A 19,616-nucleotide genomic window follows, 5' to 3' on the forward strand; every position below is an offset into this window, starting at 1 on the left:
ACTATAGTACTGGCAGCAGCGAAAAGCTCCATATGCACCACCTTGAAGGAGAATGCATATAAAGTCCTAATGAGGTGGTACCTCACCCCTACACGATTAGCAAAGTTTGTTAAAGGTTACCCCCCATTGTGCCCAAAACAATGTGGGGAACAGGCAGACTTGCTTCACATGCTGTGGGGTTGCCCCAAAGTGGCTCCTTTATGGGAGGAAATCCAAGATTGGCTAACGAGTATTCTCGGACAGTCGGTCCCCCTGGACCCTTGGCTGTTCCTGCTGGGCAGGCGCACTCGGGGAATAGGCAGACCGGCTCAAAAATTGATTGCACATTTTGCAACAGCCATGCGGTGCGAACTCGCAGCCTTGTGGAAGCTCCCAGACTTACCCACCATTCCGAAAATTCGAAACAGAATTTGGTACATTTGCCGGATGGAGCAGTTGACAAGTCTGGTCAACGACACCGGCACAAATTTCCTGAAAATCTGGACCAAGTGGCTAGACCACTCCGACATTCCAGGGGTGAGTGCCACCACCATCATGCCATAATACACCTAAATGCATTCTCCTACGATGTGCCAGTACAGACGGCAATAATAGGGGTACAGGTAGGGATGACACCCATGGATCTCCCGCAACTGAGAGCGGCTCCTAAGTAGGACAGAAAGAGGTGAGACGGTGAACAGGCAGAAGACACTGAGCTCCCCCCCCCCCTCCCCCACCTTCCCTTCTGTATGTCTGTGTGACGTGCCTTGTATGTGAGTTGGTCTACCCAGTTTGTCTTTGTAAAACCGGAGGAAAGTGGGAACGAGAAAAGTTGGATGTTAGTACATTAAAAAACGACTTTGGGTTGGTAGACACTGTATGAAATGTACTGTTGTCCGACAATAAAAACCTTTTTGTGGAAAAAAAAAAAAAAAACTCAAAAAATGGCGTTGAATTGTAGAATAAAAAAAAAGGTAGCAAGTATTATCTAATACTACAGAACTGATTTAATTAAATAAATTTGGATTGCTCCTTAAATTGGAAGGTAAAAGAAACTAAAGTGATTTGATACAGGAACATGGTAGTGCTGCTTCAGCGCCATCTTGTGGCCAATATATGGTAATCATCTAAACCTGCAAACTTCTTACATTGTGCACCTCGGTTACTAGAAATGTTTGTTCCATGAACTGAATGATAATACACTTTGAAACAAGAGGAATTAATACAGATATGGGGTTTTTAACTCACTCTCATCATTTTTTTTTGTTGTTGTAATGTTTCTCCCTGCCTCTGTGAATTTTACAATTCACCCCGTCTCTCTCCCCTGCTTTCCCCCCCTGCACACTGCTGATGGATGGATGGTCCTGTCTCACTGTCTGTCTCATCCATTTATTGACCTGTTTGTTCCTTCTGTGCATCACCTGCCTGATATTTTGTTTTCTAGTTTTTCTTTTGCATCTGTGTTAAACTCCTGGAATCTCTGTAAATCAGTATTGAAGACCTGAGGAAGGGGGGAGACCTCTCGAAAGCTTGTCTTATAATACCTTTTTTATTTGCACTAACAATTGATATAATCTAATACTGAAGTACTCTTATCCATGAACTCCTAATTAATAAATCTTATTGCCTATTCATCAGACTATCGCTAACAAAACTGTGACACGATCCTAGGCAGTATAGTGTCCTGATCTTCCGGTGGTGAACACTCGCTTAATACCCCAAACTGCCCTTAGTGTGTGCAGACAGAATGGGAGGGGGGGGACTATAGCTGTCACTCACTGCGGGAGCTTCCAAAGTTACGCCCCACAATGCCTTGCTGCTGTGGATGCGAAGCATTGTGGGAAGCCACTTTGGAAGCCCCTGCTGTAATTCACAGCTATACACCCCCCACTAAAGGTGCCGTTTGGGGCCTTACTAAGTGCGCATGCGCAATCCTGAGACGGGCTCAGGAACTCGCTATTCTGTAGGGGATCCGCCATTTTGTTTTTTTTGTCTGGACCCCTTGCAGACGCCTCACAAACCCATGTGTTTGCAAAACTCTCTGTTGGTAATTGCTGATCTAAAATATTGCATTTCAAGTTTTGTACTATGTCCTATTTACCGTATGAGGAATCAAATATATTGTTTGTTTTTCAGTGCAACAGAATGGAGTAAGACATTGCTCCTACGCAGCATCACGGAAACACCTGTATATTGATAAAAACACCAAAGTCATATGCCAGGGTTTCACCGGAAAGCAGGTACGTCTCTTAAAATGATTTCTTAAAACATTGTTATACAGATGTAGCATATGTCACTACCGATAACGCTGCCGTGACATCACTATGGGGGGGTCCAAGCCCCCGCCCCCCACCCCCCCCCCCCCAAACACTAATCCTCCGAGGCTGGTCGCGGTCACACAGCCTACATGGTACCGGAGGCAAGAGGTGCTGCCACTGCTGTACGTTGCAAAAATATTCAGTAGTGGGTTTTCAGCCTTAATACAATAAATCCCATCTCTGAATTTGTGTAAAATACAAATCCAGTGTCCCGTAAGGCCTCCTGCATTGAAATTTTTTTATTTCATTAGCCCAATCTAGTCACATTGTTATAATTAAGAGCTGGGGAACAGATACAATTGTCCTTATTTCTATTTAAATATGGGAAATGGCTTGTGTTGCTGGTAAAAGGTTTAAATCTGCATTTCTTTCACAATGTTTCTTTTCTGCAGAGCTGCTCGGGCTCCCAGAAAACTTCATGTAATTGTTTTATCTTGTACAGACTTAATTACTCTCAACTTGAACACGTTATTTATAGATCAACTATTTTAACACGAGACATTTCAATCAAAAAAAAACCTCTTTCTATTAACCGAATATTACTTGACATACTATTAATTTTTTTTTTTTAGTTGTAATAATTCTGTTCTTTCATATGCTAGTTCGTGGGAATGTGAATTATTGTATATGGTTATGAAAAAGTAGCAGCCATTAATCGTCCACGTGTATTTTATTTGTAGTGTACAGTAATTAACAGTTTGAGTGCATCCGTTATCTGTTTTTGGATTTGTTTTTCATATATTTGTTCTTCATTTCTGTAAAACCTTCATTTCTGTATAAACCGTTTGAAATGTAAAATTATTTCCTAATTTATTTGATTCCAAAATGAACATTTCCAGATTAAAAAAAAATAAAAATATATATATATATATATATATATATATATATATATATATATAGACTAGTTACATGTGTAGCTTAACTGCAAGTATGAACATTTCTCTGCACGGTATTCTGTATGCAAATGCTTGGGTAAGATGTGTGTATGGATATTGCACTCCTTAATCAACATGGGAATATAACTGCTACCAGTGCTCACAGCAAGATGGATTCCGCCAGGTCCCCTCAGGTGCAGATATGGATTAGAAGTACTGATAGGCATTTCAAATTTAAACAGAGGTCACCATGTATTTTTCCATTGTATTACTGATGTGTTGGTGGGCACATCAAAATGTGGCTTTAAGGCCACATACATGCAATATAAAATGTATATAAGTATATAGAAGTTCCTATCTGTGTTTCTAATCATTAGCAGTAACTGCTCGTTTAATTTTGTGGGGAAATAATCTCTTTCTGCTAGCCGGCTTCTGGCATTGACCAGTTGGCAATCTATAAACCAAGCAGAGATTGCCCATGTAGAGCCCACTGGATCGCTACAGAGTTTGCCCAATAGTGTGCCAGGCAGGGTGCTTTTGCTTGGTATTCACCCAAATCGGTTTCTAATCAAGACTAACGTTTGTCCACAGAACACTTGAGTAGCTTTGTATGAGGTCTGTTCATTTTAGTCTTGTCCCATTCTGGTTGGGTTGGTAGGGCAAATGTAAAAGGTGACTGTGAAAGCCGGCCAATGGAGACAGTGACTGAAGTCCTGTTTTTCTGATGTTTGTTATACTGTAGTTCCAACAGGGTGAAGGACACTGGGAAGAAAGCCACAGACCCTGAAAAAACAAACCGCTCAAAATGTAGTTCCTGAAGACAAAAATAGCCACCCTGATAGCTATTGGAAGTATAAGCAGTGTTTTTAAAAATGATACCCCTGCCCCAACCAGATTCAGGAGAAACTTTGCTCGACAATCGTTTCATTTTAGCTGTGAAAGCAGCAGCCCCTACATGCTTGGGGGTCCTCGGCTGAAACACACACGTTTGATCTCCGTGGATCCTCTGGTTCTTGAGCGAATTGCTGGGGATGTTACCATGTTTAAATATCCTCCCAGGGGGGACATGTCTGCCGAAACTCGTGAGCCTTGTGATGTAATGTTTTTTTTTTTCTTATTTTTGCTGTGCTATATTTGTGATGGTTATCAAAACTGTTAGGGGGATTGTCCTCGAGCATAACTACTACATCTAATTTAAGAAAATGTTTTGACCACGTGATGTAAGAAGCTTGCTGTATATGCAGCATACAGTAATCACTACCTAACTGTGGTAAAAACATTTCAAAACGTAATCACATTTTTGTCCATTACCAGTTGGGCAAGGAGACATTTGTTTTTAACGTGTCATTTAGTAAATAAGACAGGTATTGGGGATATCTCTGCTCTACCATAGGTGGCTCAATCAGTGGCTCAGTTGAAGACTGCACCACCTGTGCTGAAGCTTAAAACCTGACTTGTTGGTGGCCCTTGAGGACTGGAGTTGGCCTCCCCTGAACTAACTGAAAAGTCCCTATAAGCAAAGTTGTTGAGTTGATTCATGTGCAGTGGAAGAACGGTGCATGAATACAGCAAGTTTCCTATGAAAATAGGCCATATATCAACACCACCGGTCTCTCTTATCGTTTCAGTAAATATGATCTTCTGCAGTAACCCTTCTAGTTGCACTTTTTCAAAACTCTGTGAATCCCTAATAGAAATCAATCACATTTACTACCTTTTAAAATAAATAAATAAAATGTAAACACCCTTCCACTGCAGCAGGGTTAATTTAAGCTTCAGGTCCTGCAAGACGCAGTTAATCTGAGGATCAGAATGAGCCAGTACGATGGTATTAACATATTTCAGGGGATAAAACAAACTTTGGTTTCCTTTATTCAGACACCTACTGTATTTTTTTTTCCTTTCAGATATGTTTGAATGTTACTCTGCAAAGATATAGCGCTGGAATCTCTCCCTTTTTGTTGATTACTGCGGTTTTGTGTAACATGAGCTGTGCTTTCCTCCCACAGCGGGATCCTCTGACCAAGGGAGTGTCTCTTGGCCAAGGAGAACCATTGATTAGCATACTGTATATTCTGCTTTTTGGTGTCTCCAAAAAAGGAAAATGTTAGTCTCTCCATGTCGCTCTTATTCCTGTACAAATAAATGGTAACTTGAACCCCGATGCGGTCAGCTCTGGGCCTGGCTTCATTCCCAATCGCTTGTTGTGGCATGGAGAAGTAATGAACGCTGAGAATAACCCTACCCCTTTCCTATTCATATAATTAATCCATAAATATAACAACTTATGTTCTGGGGGGATGTTTATATTTTTAAGACGATGAAATATATGAAGTTGTGCACAATGTTTTGTTAGCGGAGTATGATGAACCTTTTGGAATAAATGTTGATTGAAAGTTCACTCCTGGGAAGCCAGCGAAATTGAAGTGAAGCAGAAAAGCCCCATGAATGCCACCAACCCTCTTCAGCTTTACCATGTTATGCAATGCGTGGTGGCAGTGATGTGTGTGCCACTTGTATGGATATATGTCCCTTCGCTCCAGAGGGGTCAGAGCTACGGTTAACGTTATCATTTTAGGGAATGGTTGAGTAACGCTGCATAAAATGCCAATGTGGCCAAGGTTATTGCACCCACTCGTAATGCAGAATTTCACAGATATTTCATTAGCTTCAATGGCCGTGATAATGCAGAATATCACAACAAATCCCAATAAAGTGGGCTCCATGTGTACGTGTTCAAAATCCCATTTGCAAGAGGCAAGTTATACTTGTTTTTTTTTATTGTGCAAAGCTGTTTCATTTCAAATACTTACCTGTGTGTTTCCTTTTTCAGGGTACATTTCATAGCGAACAGTCTTTGGAATATGGCACCAAGTTAGTGGGGGGAGTTTCACCTGGCAAAGGTGGGAGTACCCATCTTGGCCTACCTGTCTTCAACTCTGTGGCAGAGGTAATTGCTGAGCCAAAGTATAAATACAGTCTATACAGCAGAAAAAGCAGATGTATGACATTTCTTGTTTGGGCTGACCAAAAAATTAAAAGGTTGCATGTGCAACGGATGCACAAATTAAGTATTTTTTACCTTGCCTGTAATAAAATAAGAACTTAATGTGCTCATTTCCAAGCTCCTGAGGACAATTTGTATACATGAGTTTAAATATTTTGATGCTTGGGTAACCTGTAAAATGAAAAGATCCACTATTGACCATTCTCTTTCTTTGCTAAGGATTTTACTAGAACAGATTGCAATTAAAGCAGTCTTTAAAAAAAAAAAAAAAAAAAATTCAAAACCAACCCCACTACACTACCACTGTACGTGTACACATCTCTCCCTCTCCCAATAATGTCGCAAGTTGTTGAATTACAAATAATATACTGTATGTGCTTTTGAAAAATACATTGTCAGTACTTGGTAGAAGCACCTTTTGCAGCAATTGTTGCTATGAGTCTTTTTGCATAGATCTCTGCTAGTGTTGAACAAAAGGATTGTGACATGTTTGCCCATTCTCCACTGGAAAATGTACCCAGTTCGGATAAGTTTGTTGGACTGGAATCTTCAAGTTTCGGCATAAATATTTGATATGATCAGGACTTTGACTGGGTCACTCAAGAACATTAATTATCTTGTTCAACCATTCCAGTGTGGCTTTGACTTTACGCTTCGGGTCAATGTCCTACTGAAAATGTGAATTTTGTCCCCAGTTTCAGAGTCTTGGCTGAACTCAAACAGGTTTTCCTCAAGGATTCGCCTGTACTTTGCATCATCCATGTTCCCCTCTATCCTGGAACCACACTAATAATCAAGAGATTATAGACAGCCCCCTGTAGTTGCACTCAAGGTAAATGACACAATGAATGTGATGTCAATGAAGGTATATGGCAGTGAATAGCCAAATCCTAGTGTAGGATGCACAGTCAAAAAGGTCACACTACTTGGTAAATAAATTAACAAAACTTTAATAATCTATGCTATAAAAACCGACGAAACACAATAAAAAATGCATACAAGTGCATTAATAAAATCCCCAGATGTGTAGGATAACAGTACTTATTGGACACACTGTGTTCCAAATAGCTGTAGTGTAATCAAAACGCTATATAGCAGGCTGCAGACTAGAGCATATTAGTATTATCATCAAAATAGGTAATGCAATATAGGGATACGCCTAATAGGGCCTCTATAGGTACACACAATGTGTGATGGTGGTGTTGGGTTAATATCCTCCCTAGACCAAATCAATAAGGTCACAGATGTTGGGGGATCCCAACAAAACCCACAACTCAAAAAGCGTATCCCTAGCTTAACCAAATCCTGCCGCAGGGTAAAAAACAAGCAGCAGGCGCAAAAGTAGGGGACCCACGGTATTTAAATACATCCAATAATGAAAAATATACCTCAGCACAGTATGCACTGCTGCATGTGCTAATGTGATGGAAATATAACCAGATGGGATGCAGTCACGGTGCATAGAGGATACATAGAGCTACCCGCATGGATCGTATAGCATACAATTAAGACACACTACTAGGGAGAAATAAAGTGTCTCTGCAGTGTGTGAATCAAAGCGGGTCCCTGTAAAGCACAATACGACCTGATAAATGAGAGTCCCCTGCAGCCTGTGGACTCCGTATTTAGTTGGGAGCTGCCGTTACTCCAAAGACACGGTTCGCGCATGCGTCAGCGTAATGACGTCACGGCGTTTCCCCGACGTTCGTTTTGCGCGTCATCACGCGCTTTCTCAAGGGGGAGGAATGAGTAGCGTGAATGAGCGGGTAGGGAGGGGAGGGGAGGGGGGGCAGAGGATAAAAGGGAAGGAGAAAAAAAAAAAGGAGAAAAAAACCCTATTTAAGGAGACCAGGCAACTGGGACATCAAGCTACGCCAACATGAATGCCGTTGGATCCACTGTCTCAACACACTGGCACCCCACGGCCTTAATGAAGGCTTCATTTTCTCCTCATTCCTTCCACAGGGTTAGAGGGATCCTGGTATACAGATATTTAATTTTTAGCGTAGAAGGAGTCGTTTTGACTTTTTGGAACACACTGTGTCCAATAAGTACCATTATCCTACACATCTGGGGATTTTATTAATGCACTTGTATGCATTTTTTATTGTGTTTCGTCGGTTTTTATAGCATAGATTATTAAAGTTTTTTGTTAATTTATTTACCAAGTAGTGTGACCTTTTTGACTGTGCATCCTACACTAGGATTTGGCTATTCACTGCCATATACTGTACCTTCATTGACATCACATTCATTGTGTCATTTACCTTGAGTGCAACTACAGGGGGCTGTGTATAATCTCTTGATTATTAGTGTGGTTCCTGTTGGTTTCCCCCTTGCACCAGGTAATTTGTGTTTCTATGTTTGTTGGTCTGGTGCAGCGACGTATTTTTTTGTGTGTTTGTTCCCCTCTATCCTGCCAAGCTTCCCAGTCCCCGCTCCTCCTCCTCGTACAACAGTGTTCAGTGTAACTTATGGCTTTGTAGCTTTGCATAAACATTGTCTGTTTTTGAAAATCTATTCGATCGATTTACTTAATAATTTATCATGTTAGATGTTGCATTGAGCTTTTTTGTTTATTTGTATACATTAGGCCACTACCCATGATCGATAGATTACTGGGTAGTGACCTAATGTATACAAGAAAAGGCAGAAAAGCCCCAATGCAACATCTAACATGATAAATTATTAAGTTAAATACTATCTGTTATTCTTCTCATAAATAAAGGGTCATTAGTCAATCCTTTCACCAAAGCATTAGAAACCTGCAACCACATCAAGGTTAACCCTTTACTGCAGGTCCTACACTACCTGCACACGTTCTCTTTACCTCTCTATTGGAAGACGATGTCTCAATAGACTAATCCTCACAGGTATATAGAAGGACCTGCCAATTCAGGTGGGGTCGGGCGAGCTTAACACTGAGGAGGGGCATACACCTCCCTACTATTGGGAGGTTTGTGACCCATCCTCCTTGGTGTTAAGCTTGCCCACCCTATTTAATTCGCAGGACCTGATATATTCCTGTGAGGACCAGTTTCTTTCCAAAAAGTTGAAATTCACTCCAAGTTTCAGAAAATCTATCTCTGCAGACCCATTTAGAGGAAAGTCTGTACATTATGGGTTCAGATACAGGAACGTGTGCATACATACATCTCGAGACCTTTGACAAGATAAAGTGAACACAAACGCTAGTATATAAACCCTTCCCTCTTAGGAAAAAAAAGTGTTACTTATGATGGCATCACAGCGAAAACAACCACAGTGTCCGAAGTGGAACAATAAAGTGTGTAAATATAGCGGTCACTTTCGTGAATGTAAAACTGTGCATCATAAGTATCAGATTCTATCCCAAACTGGTATGTATAGAGTGAAATACATGTCACAGCCATATTTCCACAGCATAACCTCAACCATTCTAGAGATGAATACTTACAGAGATATAGAGCTATAGACATGAGCAGTGCTTGACAAATCACCCAAAAATCTACTCGCCGAACCAAAAAATCTACTCGCCACCTAGTCCCGCCCCCAACTCCGCCCCCTAGTCCCGCCCCCAACTCCGCCCCTAGTCCCGCCCCCAACCCCGCTTTAAAATAAAATATATAAATAAAATATTTAATAAATTCCTAGTAAGAACAACATTAGTTTTTGACATAAATGTATTTAATGTATTACATTATACGACAATTAGTCCTTGTTACGTGTGTGTGTGTGTCGGATGTACAAATAAAAGCCAGATGTGAATGACTAGTTTCCCGAACCCCTTAACCAGTGTCTGGACGTCGCCGCTTCACAATATCTAAAGCAGCAATCCCGCCTGGGATCTTACCTGATTCGCAGTCCCTCAATGTCCATGTACCCTCATTCCCGCAATGTTATACATTGGAGGGGATGTGTTCCCTACCTGTCTTCTGGGTTAGGGGGGGTTCCGATGTCTTCCGTGTGAAGCTTGAGTCAGATCAGGAAGAAAGCAGTATAAGTTATTTCTGTGTAGTTAGGGCAGTTAAGATATATAGGGTAAATAAGATATCCAGATCCAGAGTGTGAGACAGACATAGAGTGTGGGTGAGAGACACAGAGAGAGGGTGAGAGAGAGTTCAAGAGTCAGAGAGAGTCAGAGAGAGAGAGTCAAAGAGAGAGAGAGAGAGAGTCAAAGAGAGAGAGAGAGAGAGTCAAAGAGAGAGAGAGAGTCAAAGAGAGAGAGAGAGTCAAAGAGAGAGAGAGAGTCAAAGAGAGAGAGAGAGTCAAAGAGAGAGAGAGTCAAAGAGAGAGAGAGAGAGTCAAAGAGAGAGAGAGAGTCAAAGAGAGAGAGAGAGTCAAAGAGAGAGAGGGGGGGTCAGAGAGAGAGGGTCAGAGAAAGAGAGTGAGAGTCAGAGAGAGAGAGTCAGAGAGAGAGTCAAAGAGAGAGAGAGAGTCAAAGAGAGTCCAATAGTCAGAGAGAGTCAGAGAGAGAGAGTCAAAGAGAGAGTCAAAGAGAGAGAGTCAAAGAGAGAGAGTCAAAGAGAGAGAGAGTCAAAGAGAGAGAGTCAAAGAGAGAGAGAGAGCGTCAAAGAGAGAGAGAGGGTCAGAGAGAGAGAGGGTCAGAGAGAGAGAGAGGGTCAGAGAGAGAGAGAGAGTCAAAGAGAGAGAGAGGGTCAGAGACAGATAGAGAGGGTCAGAGACAGAGAGAGAGAGAGAGAGAGAGGGTCAGAGAGAGAGAGGGTCAGAGACAGATAGAGAGGGTCAGAGACAGATAGAGAGGGTCAGAGACAGACAGAGAGAGAGGGTCAGAGACAGACAGAGAGAGAGGGTCAGAGACAGACAGAGAGAGGGTCAGAGACAGACAGAGAGAGAGGGTCAGAGACAGACAGAGAGAGAGGGTCAGAGACAGACAGAGAGAGAGGGTCAGAGACAGACAGAGAGAGAGGGTCAGAGACAGACAGAGACAGAGACAGAGACACACAGAGACAGAGAGGGCGAGAGACAGAGAGGGCGAGAGACAGAGAGGGCGAGAGACAGAGACAGAGAGGGCGAGAGACAGAGAGAGAGGGCAAGAGACAGAGAGGGCGATAGACAGAGACAGAGAGAGCGATAGACAGAGACAGAGAGGGCGAGAGACAGAGAGGGCGAGAGACAGAGAGGGCGAGAGACAGAGAGGGCGAGAGACAGAGAGGGCGAGAGACAGAGAGGGCGAGAGACAGAGAGGGCGAGAGACAGAGACAGAGAGGGCAAGAGACAGAGAGAGAGGGCAAGAGACAGAGAGGGCGATAGACAGAGACAGAGAGAGCGATAGACAGAGACAGAGAGGGCGAGAGACAGAGAGGGCGAGAGACAGAGAGGGCGAGAGACAGAGAGGGCGAGAGACAGAGAGGGCGAGAGACAGAGAGGGCGAGAGACAGAGAGAGGGCGAGAGAGAGAGGGCGAAAAACAGAGGGTGAGACAGGGGGTGATTGGGGGTGTGATTGGGTGGGTGGGGTGACAGGGTAATTGGGTGGGGTAATTAGGTGGGGTGACGGGGTGATTGGGTGGGGGGACAGGGTGATTGGGTGGGGTGATGTGGTGGGGTGACACTTCAGGTATCCTACACCTACACACGCACACGCACACACACACACTCTCTCATACATACACACTCATACACACACTCGTATGCATGCACACACACACCCACACACCCAGCATGTCACACACACACACACACACACACACACACACACACACACACACACACACACACACACACACACACACCCAGCATGTCACACACACACCCAGCATGTCACACACACACCCAGCATGTCACACACACACCCAGCATGTCACACACACATCCATCATGTCACACACACATCCAGCATGTCACACACACACACACACATCCAGCATGTCACACACATCCAGCATGTCACACACACACACACACACACACACACACACATCCAGCATGTCACACACATCCAGCATGTCACACACACACACACACACACATCCAGCATGTCACACACACACACACACACACACACATCCAGCATGTCACACACACAGACCCAGCATAGCACACACACAGACCCAGCATAGCACACACACAGACCCAGCATAGCACACACATAAAGACAGATAGACACAGCATCCTTTGGACACAAGGAGGGAGGGGGGGCGGGCTGTGGAGATGGTAATGCATGAGGCAGGGGGAGCACTTACTTCCTCTATAAACAGCCCTGGAAAGGATTGAGGACGTCACTGCTCCTGCTCATATAGAGCAAACCAGCCAGCCCAGGCGCTTCAAACACAGACCCAGCATAGGTCACACACACACACACAGCATGTCTCTCTCTCACACACACACACAGCATGTCTCTCTCTCACACACACACACACACACATCCAGCATGTCACACACACAGACACACACAAATCCAGCATGTCACACACACACACACACACACACACACACACATCCAGCATGTCACACAGACCCAGCATAGCACACACACACAGACACAGCATCCGTTGGACACAAGGAGGGAGTGGGGGGGGGTCAGTGATGGTGCGTGGGTGCGTGGGCTCCTGATTGTGATCGATGCCGGGCTGGGAGGGGGGGGTTAGTGATGCTGCTTGGGTGCGTGGGCTCCTGATTGTGATCGATGCCGGGCTGGGGGGTCGGGAGGGGGGGGGTCAGTGATGCTGCTTGGGTGCGTGGGCTCCTGATTGTGATCGATGCCGGGCTGGGGAGGATGGGAGGGGGGGTCAGTGAGGCAATGGTGTACTGTGGCAACGGTGTACTAACCTTCAAGCAGAATACAAAAGGAAGGATGATTCGTGTGCGTGGGCTTATATAGAGCCTGTAGCTGGCAAAAAAAAAAAAACCTTGCATCGCGCCAAGTCCCGTCAAACCAATCAGGAAGAAGGATTTTGAAAAAAAAATTTTTTTTTTTTTTTTTTTTTTAAACAAGCATAGAACCGCGTGCGCTGAGTCGCCAGGAGGCCAAATCTTGTTGGCCCTGGCGACCTGGCGACCGTATTTGTCGAGCACTGGACATGAGCATTGTGTTAAATATACCAGACCTCAAAGGAAACAAGAAAAAAAAAGCATGTATGTATTCCCTCGCCCCTTTAATGCAATAGTCATTTAATACTGTATATGTTCAATAAGGAATTATTCTGTCTTAATCTCAGGCCAAGAAAGCAACAGGTGCCACAGCCTCTGTTATCTATGTACCGCCTCCTTTTGCTGCTGCTGCAATTCATGAAGCTGTTGAGGCTCAAATCTCCTTAGTAGTCTGCATTACGGAGGGGATCCCCCAGCAGGACATGGTAAAGGTTAAACACCGGCTTCTTCGTCAGAGCACAACGCGACTAATTGGACCCAACTGTCCCGGAGTCATTAATGTAAGTTGATTTTATGTACAAACGGTCTAGGGGTAATATTGTGACTTTCTGACTAAAGATTTAATGTGAGAGAATGGCCATCTTTGACTTGGTAATGCACATGTATGGTTTGCAGAAATGCTGCAGAAAAAGTGCAGTAGAATTGGAGCGGGAAGACTTTGTGATCGTATTGACAAAACGAAAGCACATCTTCCTGTGATAATGTTGGTACCTGGTGCTTGATCGTAGAACCGCTGAGTGCTCGTACAAAACAGCTGATACGGAACAGTAAGCACGTGAGAAGGGGGGCAGTGTGGCACTATCAGTTTTGCAATCGGAGCCGGCTTGAAATTTAGTGGGGAGAGCGCAGGGCCTCTTACCTGCGCCGGCATATGCGCCTGCTCCACTCAGCGGTGTCATGACACAGCGACGTCATGGCAATGTGATGTCGCAGAGATGCCGGAGAGGCGAAGCCATATACAGTAGAAGGTAAGAAGCACATACAGAGGCTCTGCCCTCTCCCCTGGTAATCATTTTAACTGTTGTGGGGAAGAGTGTGGGGCTTCATGCGACGGTACCGCCATCAAGCTGGCCCTGCTTGCAAATCATAAGTAATCTTATTAAAGTATTGATGTTTTGGTGCAAAATTATGCAATAAAATGTTTGTGTTCAGCATACACTCCTTTATTCACTGTACTGGAACTCCATGAATATGGAGCACAAATGGCACAGCAGATGCTAATGCCAATTATAGACTGAGGTCATAGTGTATGGTACAGCACCCTAAACTCATCTTGGCAAACTCAACACCCTCTACAACTCAATATGCCGATTGGAGGAACAATGTAACTACGACACATACCACTGGGAAATGCTCCAAGAACTAGATCGGCTATCACTTGTGTAGGCGCAAAGTTCATCTTTCCCGTCTTGCCTTCAAATCCTTTTTGGCCAAACTACTCACCTACGGCTTCAAGGTTCAACCAGGAATCCGCTGCTCCGCCTTCTCTTACCGAGCACCTCACAACTGGAACAATCTACCTGAGACTCTGAAATCCACCACCAGTCTAAGTTCCTTTAAAACTAAAGCTGTCTCACATTTTTATCTGGTCTGTAACTATTACATATGTCTATAATATATCTTGAAAATGAGCGGTATTAGTTCCTGGTAAAACATTTTTGATTATTTGTCAGGGGTCCTCTCCTGCAATAGATCCCAAGTGTGTATATGGCCAAAAAAGGTTCTTGATATGTTGCATCCTTTTTCTCCAACACGGCACCATCATCAGGGATTAAGAAAACATGGCCACTCTGCATCCCTTAAGTACCGCCTATGTCGGCTAAGGGCGCGTCTGCACATTCCAACGTTTGCATGTACTGCATCACAACTTTTGCGGCATCGTGTCTTGACATCAATCCCAACGGAGAAATTTCCCCGTAGTCCTTGGTTATCGTGGTGTGTGAAGTAACATAATAAAATAAAGTTCAGCATACAGGCATACCCCGCTTTAAGGACACTCACTTTAAGTACACTCGCGAGTAAGTACATATCGCCCAATAGGCAAACTGCAGCTCACGCATGCGCCTGTCAGCACGTCCTGAACAGCAATACCGGCTCCCTACCTGTACCGCAGCTGTGCGCAAGCGGGGAGACTATATATAGAGCCTGTTACAAATGCATTATTTACATCAGTTATGCACGTATATGACAATTGCAGTACAGTACATGCATCGATAAGTGGGAAAAGGTAGTGCTTCACTTTAAGTACATTTTCGCTTTACATACATGCTCCGGTCCCATTGCATACGTTAATGCGGGGTATGCCTGTACTCTCCTTTTTGGTGTCAAAGTATACCTTCATATGATTTGCAGTCCTTTCTCCCCTCCGCCTCCCTCCCTCCACCCTTTCTGCGAACTTTTAGGAATACCCTGTTTAGGCCTAAATTTGTTCAATTCTGTTAATCTGTGCAAATAACGTGACGTCACCTTAAACAGGAGCGGTTGTTTCTTTCTTTCCCCGAGTTAACGCCTCATTCAGTATAGTCATGACATGCAGTTGTCCTATGTTCCATGTGGTGAGAGCTGTGAAAACTGTGAAAACACCTGATGCCTAGGAAATATGCCATAAAAATTAAAAATGCATTCAAATTAATTCAAATGTGTGCATTTTCCAGGTAATCAGGTGTGTCCACGGGTATCTCGCCACAGGTTAATCTAGTTATTTCCAAACCTCCTCTCCGTGACCCGTACAACACTAAGTTTCTGAGACAACCACTATTCTACTCGTCTGCAAAAAAAAGTGTGTTCACCTGGATTTAAGTGCATTGTTTACTCCCAAAACCTAGTGTGGCTGTGGGTCACGAGGAGAGGTTTGGAAAACACTGGGTTAATCTATTTGGGTCTCTCCCTCTACGTCATAGTTAGTTATAACTTAAATAGCGTATTTCCCTGCGTTAACCATACCGAAGCCTAGTGAATATGGATAAATTACAATTATACGCCCTTTCCTCTGCTGCTCGACTGCTAAAACTTAGATTCATTCTCTCATTCTCTCCCGTCTTGATTACTGTAACTTCCTGCTGTCCGGCCTTCCTGCCTCCCACCTGTCTCCCCTACAATCTTAACGCTGCTGCCAGAATCACTCTGCTCTTTCCTAAATCTGTCTCAGCGTCTCCCCTGTTGAAATCCCTCTCCTGGCTTCCTATCAAATCCGGTATCACACACTCCATTCTCCTCCACTTTTTTTTTTAAAGCTTTACAATCTTCTGCCCCTCCTTACATCTCAGCCCTAATTTCTCGCTATACACCATCCCGACTTGCGTTCTGCTCAAGGATGTCTTCTCTCTACCCCTTTTTTTTTATCCAAAGCCCTCTCCCACCTTAAACCCTTCTCACCCGACCGCCCCACACCTCTGGAATGCCCTTCCCCTCAATATCCGACTAGCACCCTCTCTATCCACCTTTAAAACACACCTTAAAACACACCTGCTTAAGGAAGCATATGAGTAGCTCGATTGCTGATAATTAACACCTCATACATAAACCTTGGCCCCCTGCAGAAGCACTAGCCAGAATGCCCTCCTTCTGTCTCTGTACGTTCTTCCTACCAACCAATTAGATTGTAAGCTCTTCGGAGCAGGGTCTCCTTTTCCTAAATGTTACTTTTAAGTCTGAAGCACTTCTTCCCTTTGTGTTATTTATATCTTATTTATATGATTTGTAACTATTACTGCTGTGAAGTGCTATGTACATTAATGGCGCTATACAAATAACGACATACATAAATATCATTTTGAATTCACACCTTGTCTCTTATGATAGTAGAACCTGGTTAACATCATGTTATTTACTTTAGTGAATACTGCATTCCGATTAATGTTAATTTTGATTAGCGCCATGTTAATATAGGCTAACAGACCTTAATCAATCTGAGGTTTCGACGTCTGTCATTTAATGCATAATTAAAAGATATACAAATCGTTTTCATTTTTTTTATTTCTGTAATCACCTCGCAAACCTGCTTCAATATATAAATCTGTCTAAAAATCACTGCTGTTTGGGATAGAACTAGCCCTTTATTAATAAATGATACTAAATTATACACTCATTTGTGGTAGTCGGTGATATTAAATTGGAAGTTGTTGGATCACAACGAACGGCTGCTGTGAAGCACTTACAGCTCCTCGCCTGCCTACTTTATAAACAAGTTAAATACAACATTAGACGGGAGTCAGACAGCAGATCATTTTGAAGCACAATTACATTATTGGAGTACAGTGTACACTGTTCAGGCTTATTACATCAGGTTTCCTAAAAAAAAATCATTTTGATGCATTCGTAGTGACACAATGTGTTGTGGTTCGCAATAGTAACATTATTTAAAATATAACATTACATTGAAAGATACCAAGAGATTGGCAGGGAACCTAAGGTGTCTTTAACCTTCTTGAATAATTATAAATGCAGTAATCCCGCCAATTTTATTCATAATTATTATATACGTAATTTGGATTAGGGTGTAATTAGGAGCTGGACCGCTCCACTTTCAGCTTCAAGGACCCACGGTTACTGAGCTACAGAACAGAGCTCCCTCATTCAGAATTCAGTGTGGCTACCAATAACATCCAATTGGAAACTGCAAACGATAATGTTGTGGCTTCCTATTGACTCACGTATCCGTGATATTTGGCAGCAATATTGTTGCCACAGGAAGGAGCTTTAAAGCCGGTACCTTCACCGGTACTGTAAGTATTTCTGGAATGTCCGGAGCTGAAAATAGAGCGGTTCTGTGCCAGAGGCCTCCTGGTCACAGTTGTGAATAAATGTGCCAAACAAAAAAGCGGTAAGTACTTTAATGTACTTACCCACGCACACAACCACCCCTACACACGCGCGCGCCACAGCCACAGGTGCCACCATCACACGCGCACACACGCCACCGCCACATACACCACCGCCACACGCACATACATGCCGCTGCCGCCACCACACACACACACACACCTGAAAAGCGGCAAACACAATAAATTGGTTCACATTAATAATTAGGATTCTTTTGCTTGTTCTACTGTCTTCTACCAATTGCAGCCACGGACCCCCACCTTACCAGTGTTTACTAGTCTTTAAGCCATCTAAACAGATGTCCTACTACACCGTGCTGCGAATAACTGATGCATACTTTGTGTACACACACACCACTACTACACATCCACATACCAACGTATATACTCACAGATCCACACAAACTTAACACTGGCAATAATCGTACACATACATTAACAGGAGCACTACTATACAGGATGATAGACTATATCTGTACATACACTCGCTAAACATTGTTGGTGACGCACCAAGCAATGTTAATATGCTAACAGACTTTTAACTTGCCAAACTAGACACAATAATGCACACAAACACGCACTTGGCAAGCTCGTACAGACTTGCACACTAACAAATACATATGAATGCTCCCACATGTAAACTGATCCATATAATCCAAACATCTTGCATACTGTACTGTCACTATACACACTGGTACCTAATCACTCAGACATGTTACACCCATAGATGTTATTTATGAAAACTTTAGGAGGGTTTGGGAAAGAACAGTATGCTGCTGCTCCTCAGCCCTAAACGCCAGGGCAGAGGGGAGTCACTGAGCGGTGCCAGGGCAGGGCAGAGGAGCCTCACTGAGCGGTGCCATGCCAGGGCCGAGGAGCCTCACTGAGCGGCGCCATGCCAGGGCCGAGGAACCTCACTGAGCGGCGCCAGGGCCGAGGAGCCTTACTGAGCGGCGCCAGGGCCAAGGAGCTTCACTGAGCTGCGCCATGCCAGGGCCAAGGAGCCTCACTGAGCGGCGCCATGCCAGGGCCGAGGAGCCTCACTGAGCGGCGCCAGGGCCGAGGAGCCTCACTGAGCGGCGCCAGGGCCGAGGAGCCTCACTGAGCGGCGCCAGGGCCGAGGAGCCTCACTGAGCGGCGCCAGGGCCGAGGAGCCTCACTGAGCGGCGCCATGCCAGGGCCGAGTAGCCTCACTGAGCAGCACTGCAGGGAGTATTCATTGGCGACACTTGCACTCTCAGATGCATCTTGCCTCCAAGTTTAAGCCTGTTTTTTTTTTTTTTTGCTCGTATGGGTGCTATTACTGACATTTCCCTGTACAGTTCTTCTTGTTAGTCCCCTTATTGCCATACGATCCTTATTAGGAGTCTGTTAAGGTGACCTTCGTGTGTGTTTTTTATTTTTTATGAGAATTTAAGACCCTGCATTATTCCGTTTAATAATTAAGAATGTGTATTTTTATGTCCATGTTCTCTAGTTCATTATTTCATTTGTGGCTCAGGGACTTTTGTTTTAAAGTGTTTTTTTTTTTTTTTTTTGTTTGTTTTTTATATACACAGTATTTTGTGTGTGTGTGTGTTAATTTTTTATTTATTTGTTTATTTTACATGATACATTTTTATATATTTTTAGCCCGGAGAATGTAAAATTGGAATCATGCCTGGCCACATTCACAAGAAAGGACGAATTGGTAAGTAATTAATACCAAGCCATTAAATCTTTCTGGTAACTTCCAGGCTAATGCTA

At 43.7% G+C, this 19,616-nt stretch overlaps 1 protein-coding gene across 1 annotated transcript in view; it reads left to right on the plus strand.

Moving 5' to 3' along the window:
• The window catches only part of SUCLG1 (succinate-CoA ligase GDP/ADP-forming subunit alpha), a 61,621-nt gene that overhangs the window by 14,562 nt on the left and 27,443 nt on the right, over positions 1 to 19,616 (plus strand). Inside the window, exons 2-5 of the mRNA XM_075572031.1 lie at positions 2,116 to 2,219; positions 6,006 to 6,122; positions 13,338 to 13,550; positions 19,503 to 19,560. Coding sequence (XP_075428146.1) covers positions 2,116 to 2,219; positions 6,006 to 6,122; positions 13,338 to 13,550; positions 19,503 to 19,560 — 492 coding nt within the window. The remainder of the gene's footprint in view (positions 1 to 2,115; positions 2,220 to 6,005; positions 6,123 to 13,337; positions 13,551 to 19,502; positions 19,561 to 19,616) is intronic.

The sequence above is a fragment of the Ascaphus truei genome, chromosome 1 (assembly GCF_040206685.1).
Source record: "Ascaphus truei isolate aAscTru1 chromosome 1, aAscTru1.hap1, whole genome shotgun sequence".
Lineage (NCBI taxonomy): Eukaryota > Metazoa > Chordata > Amphibia > Anura > Ascaphidae > Ascaphus > Ascaphus truei.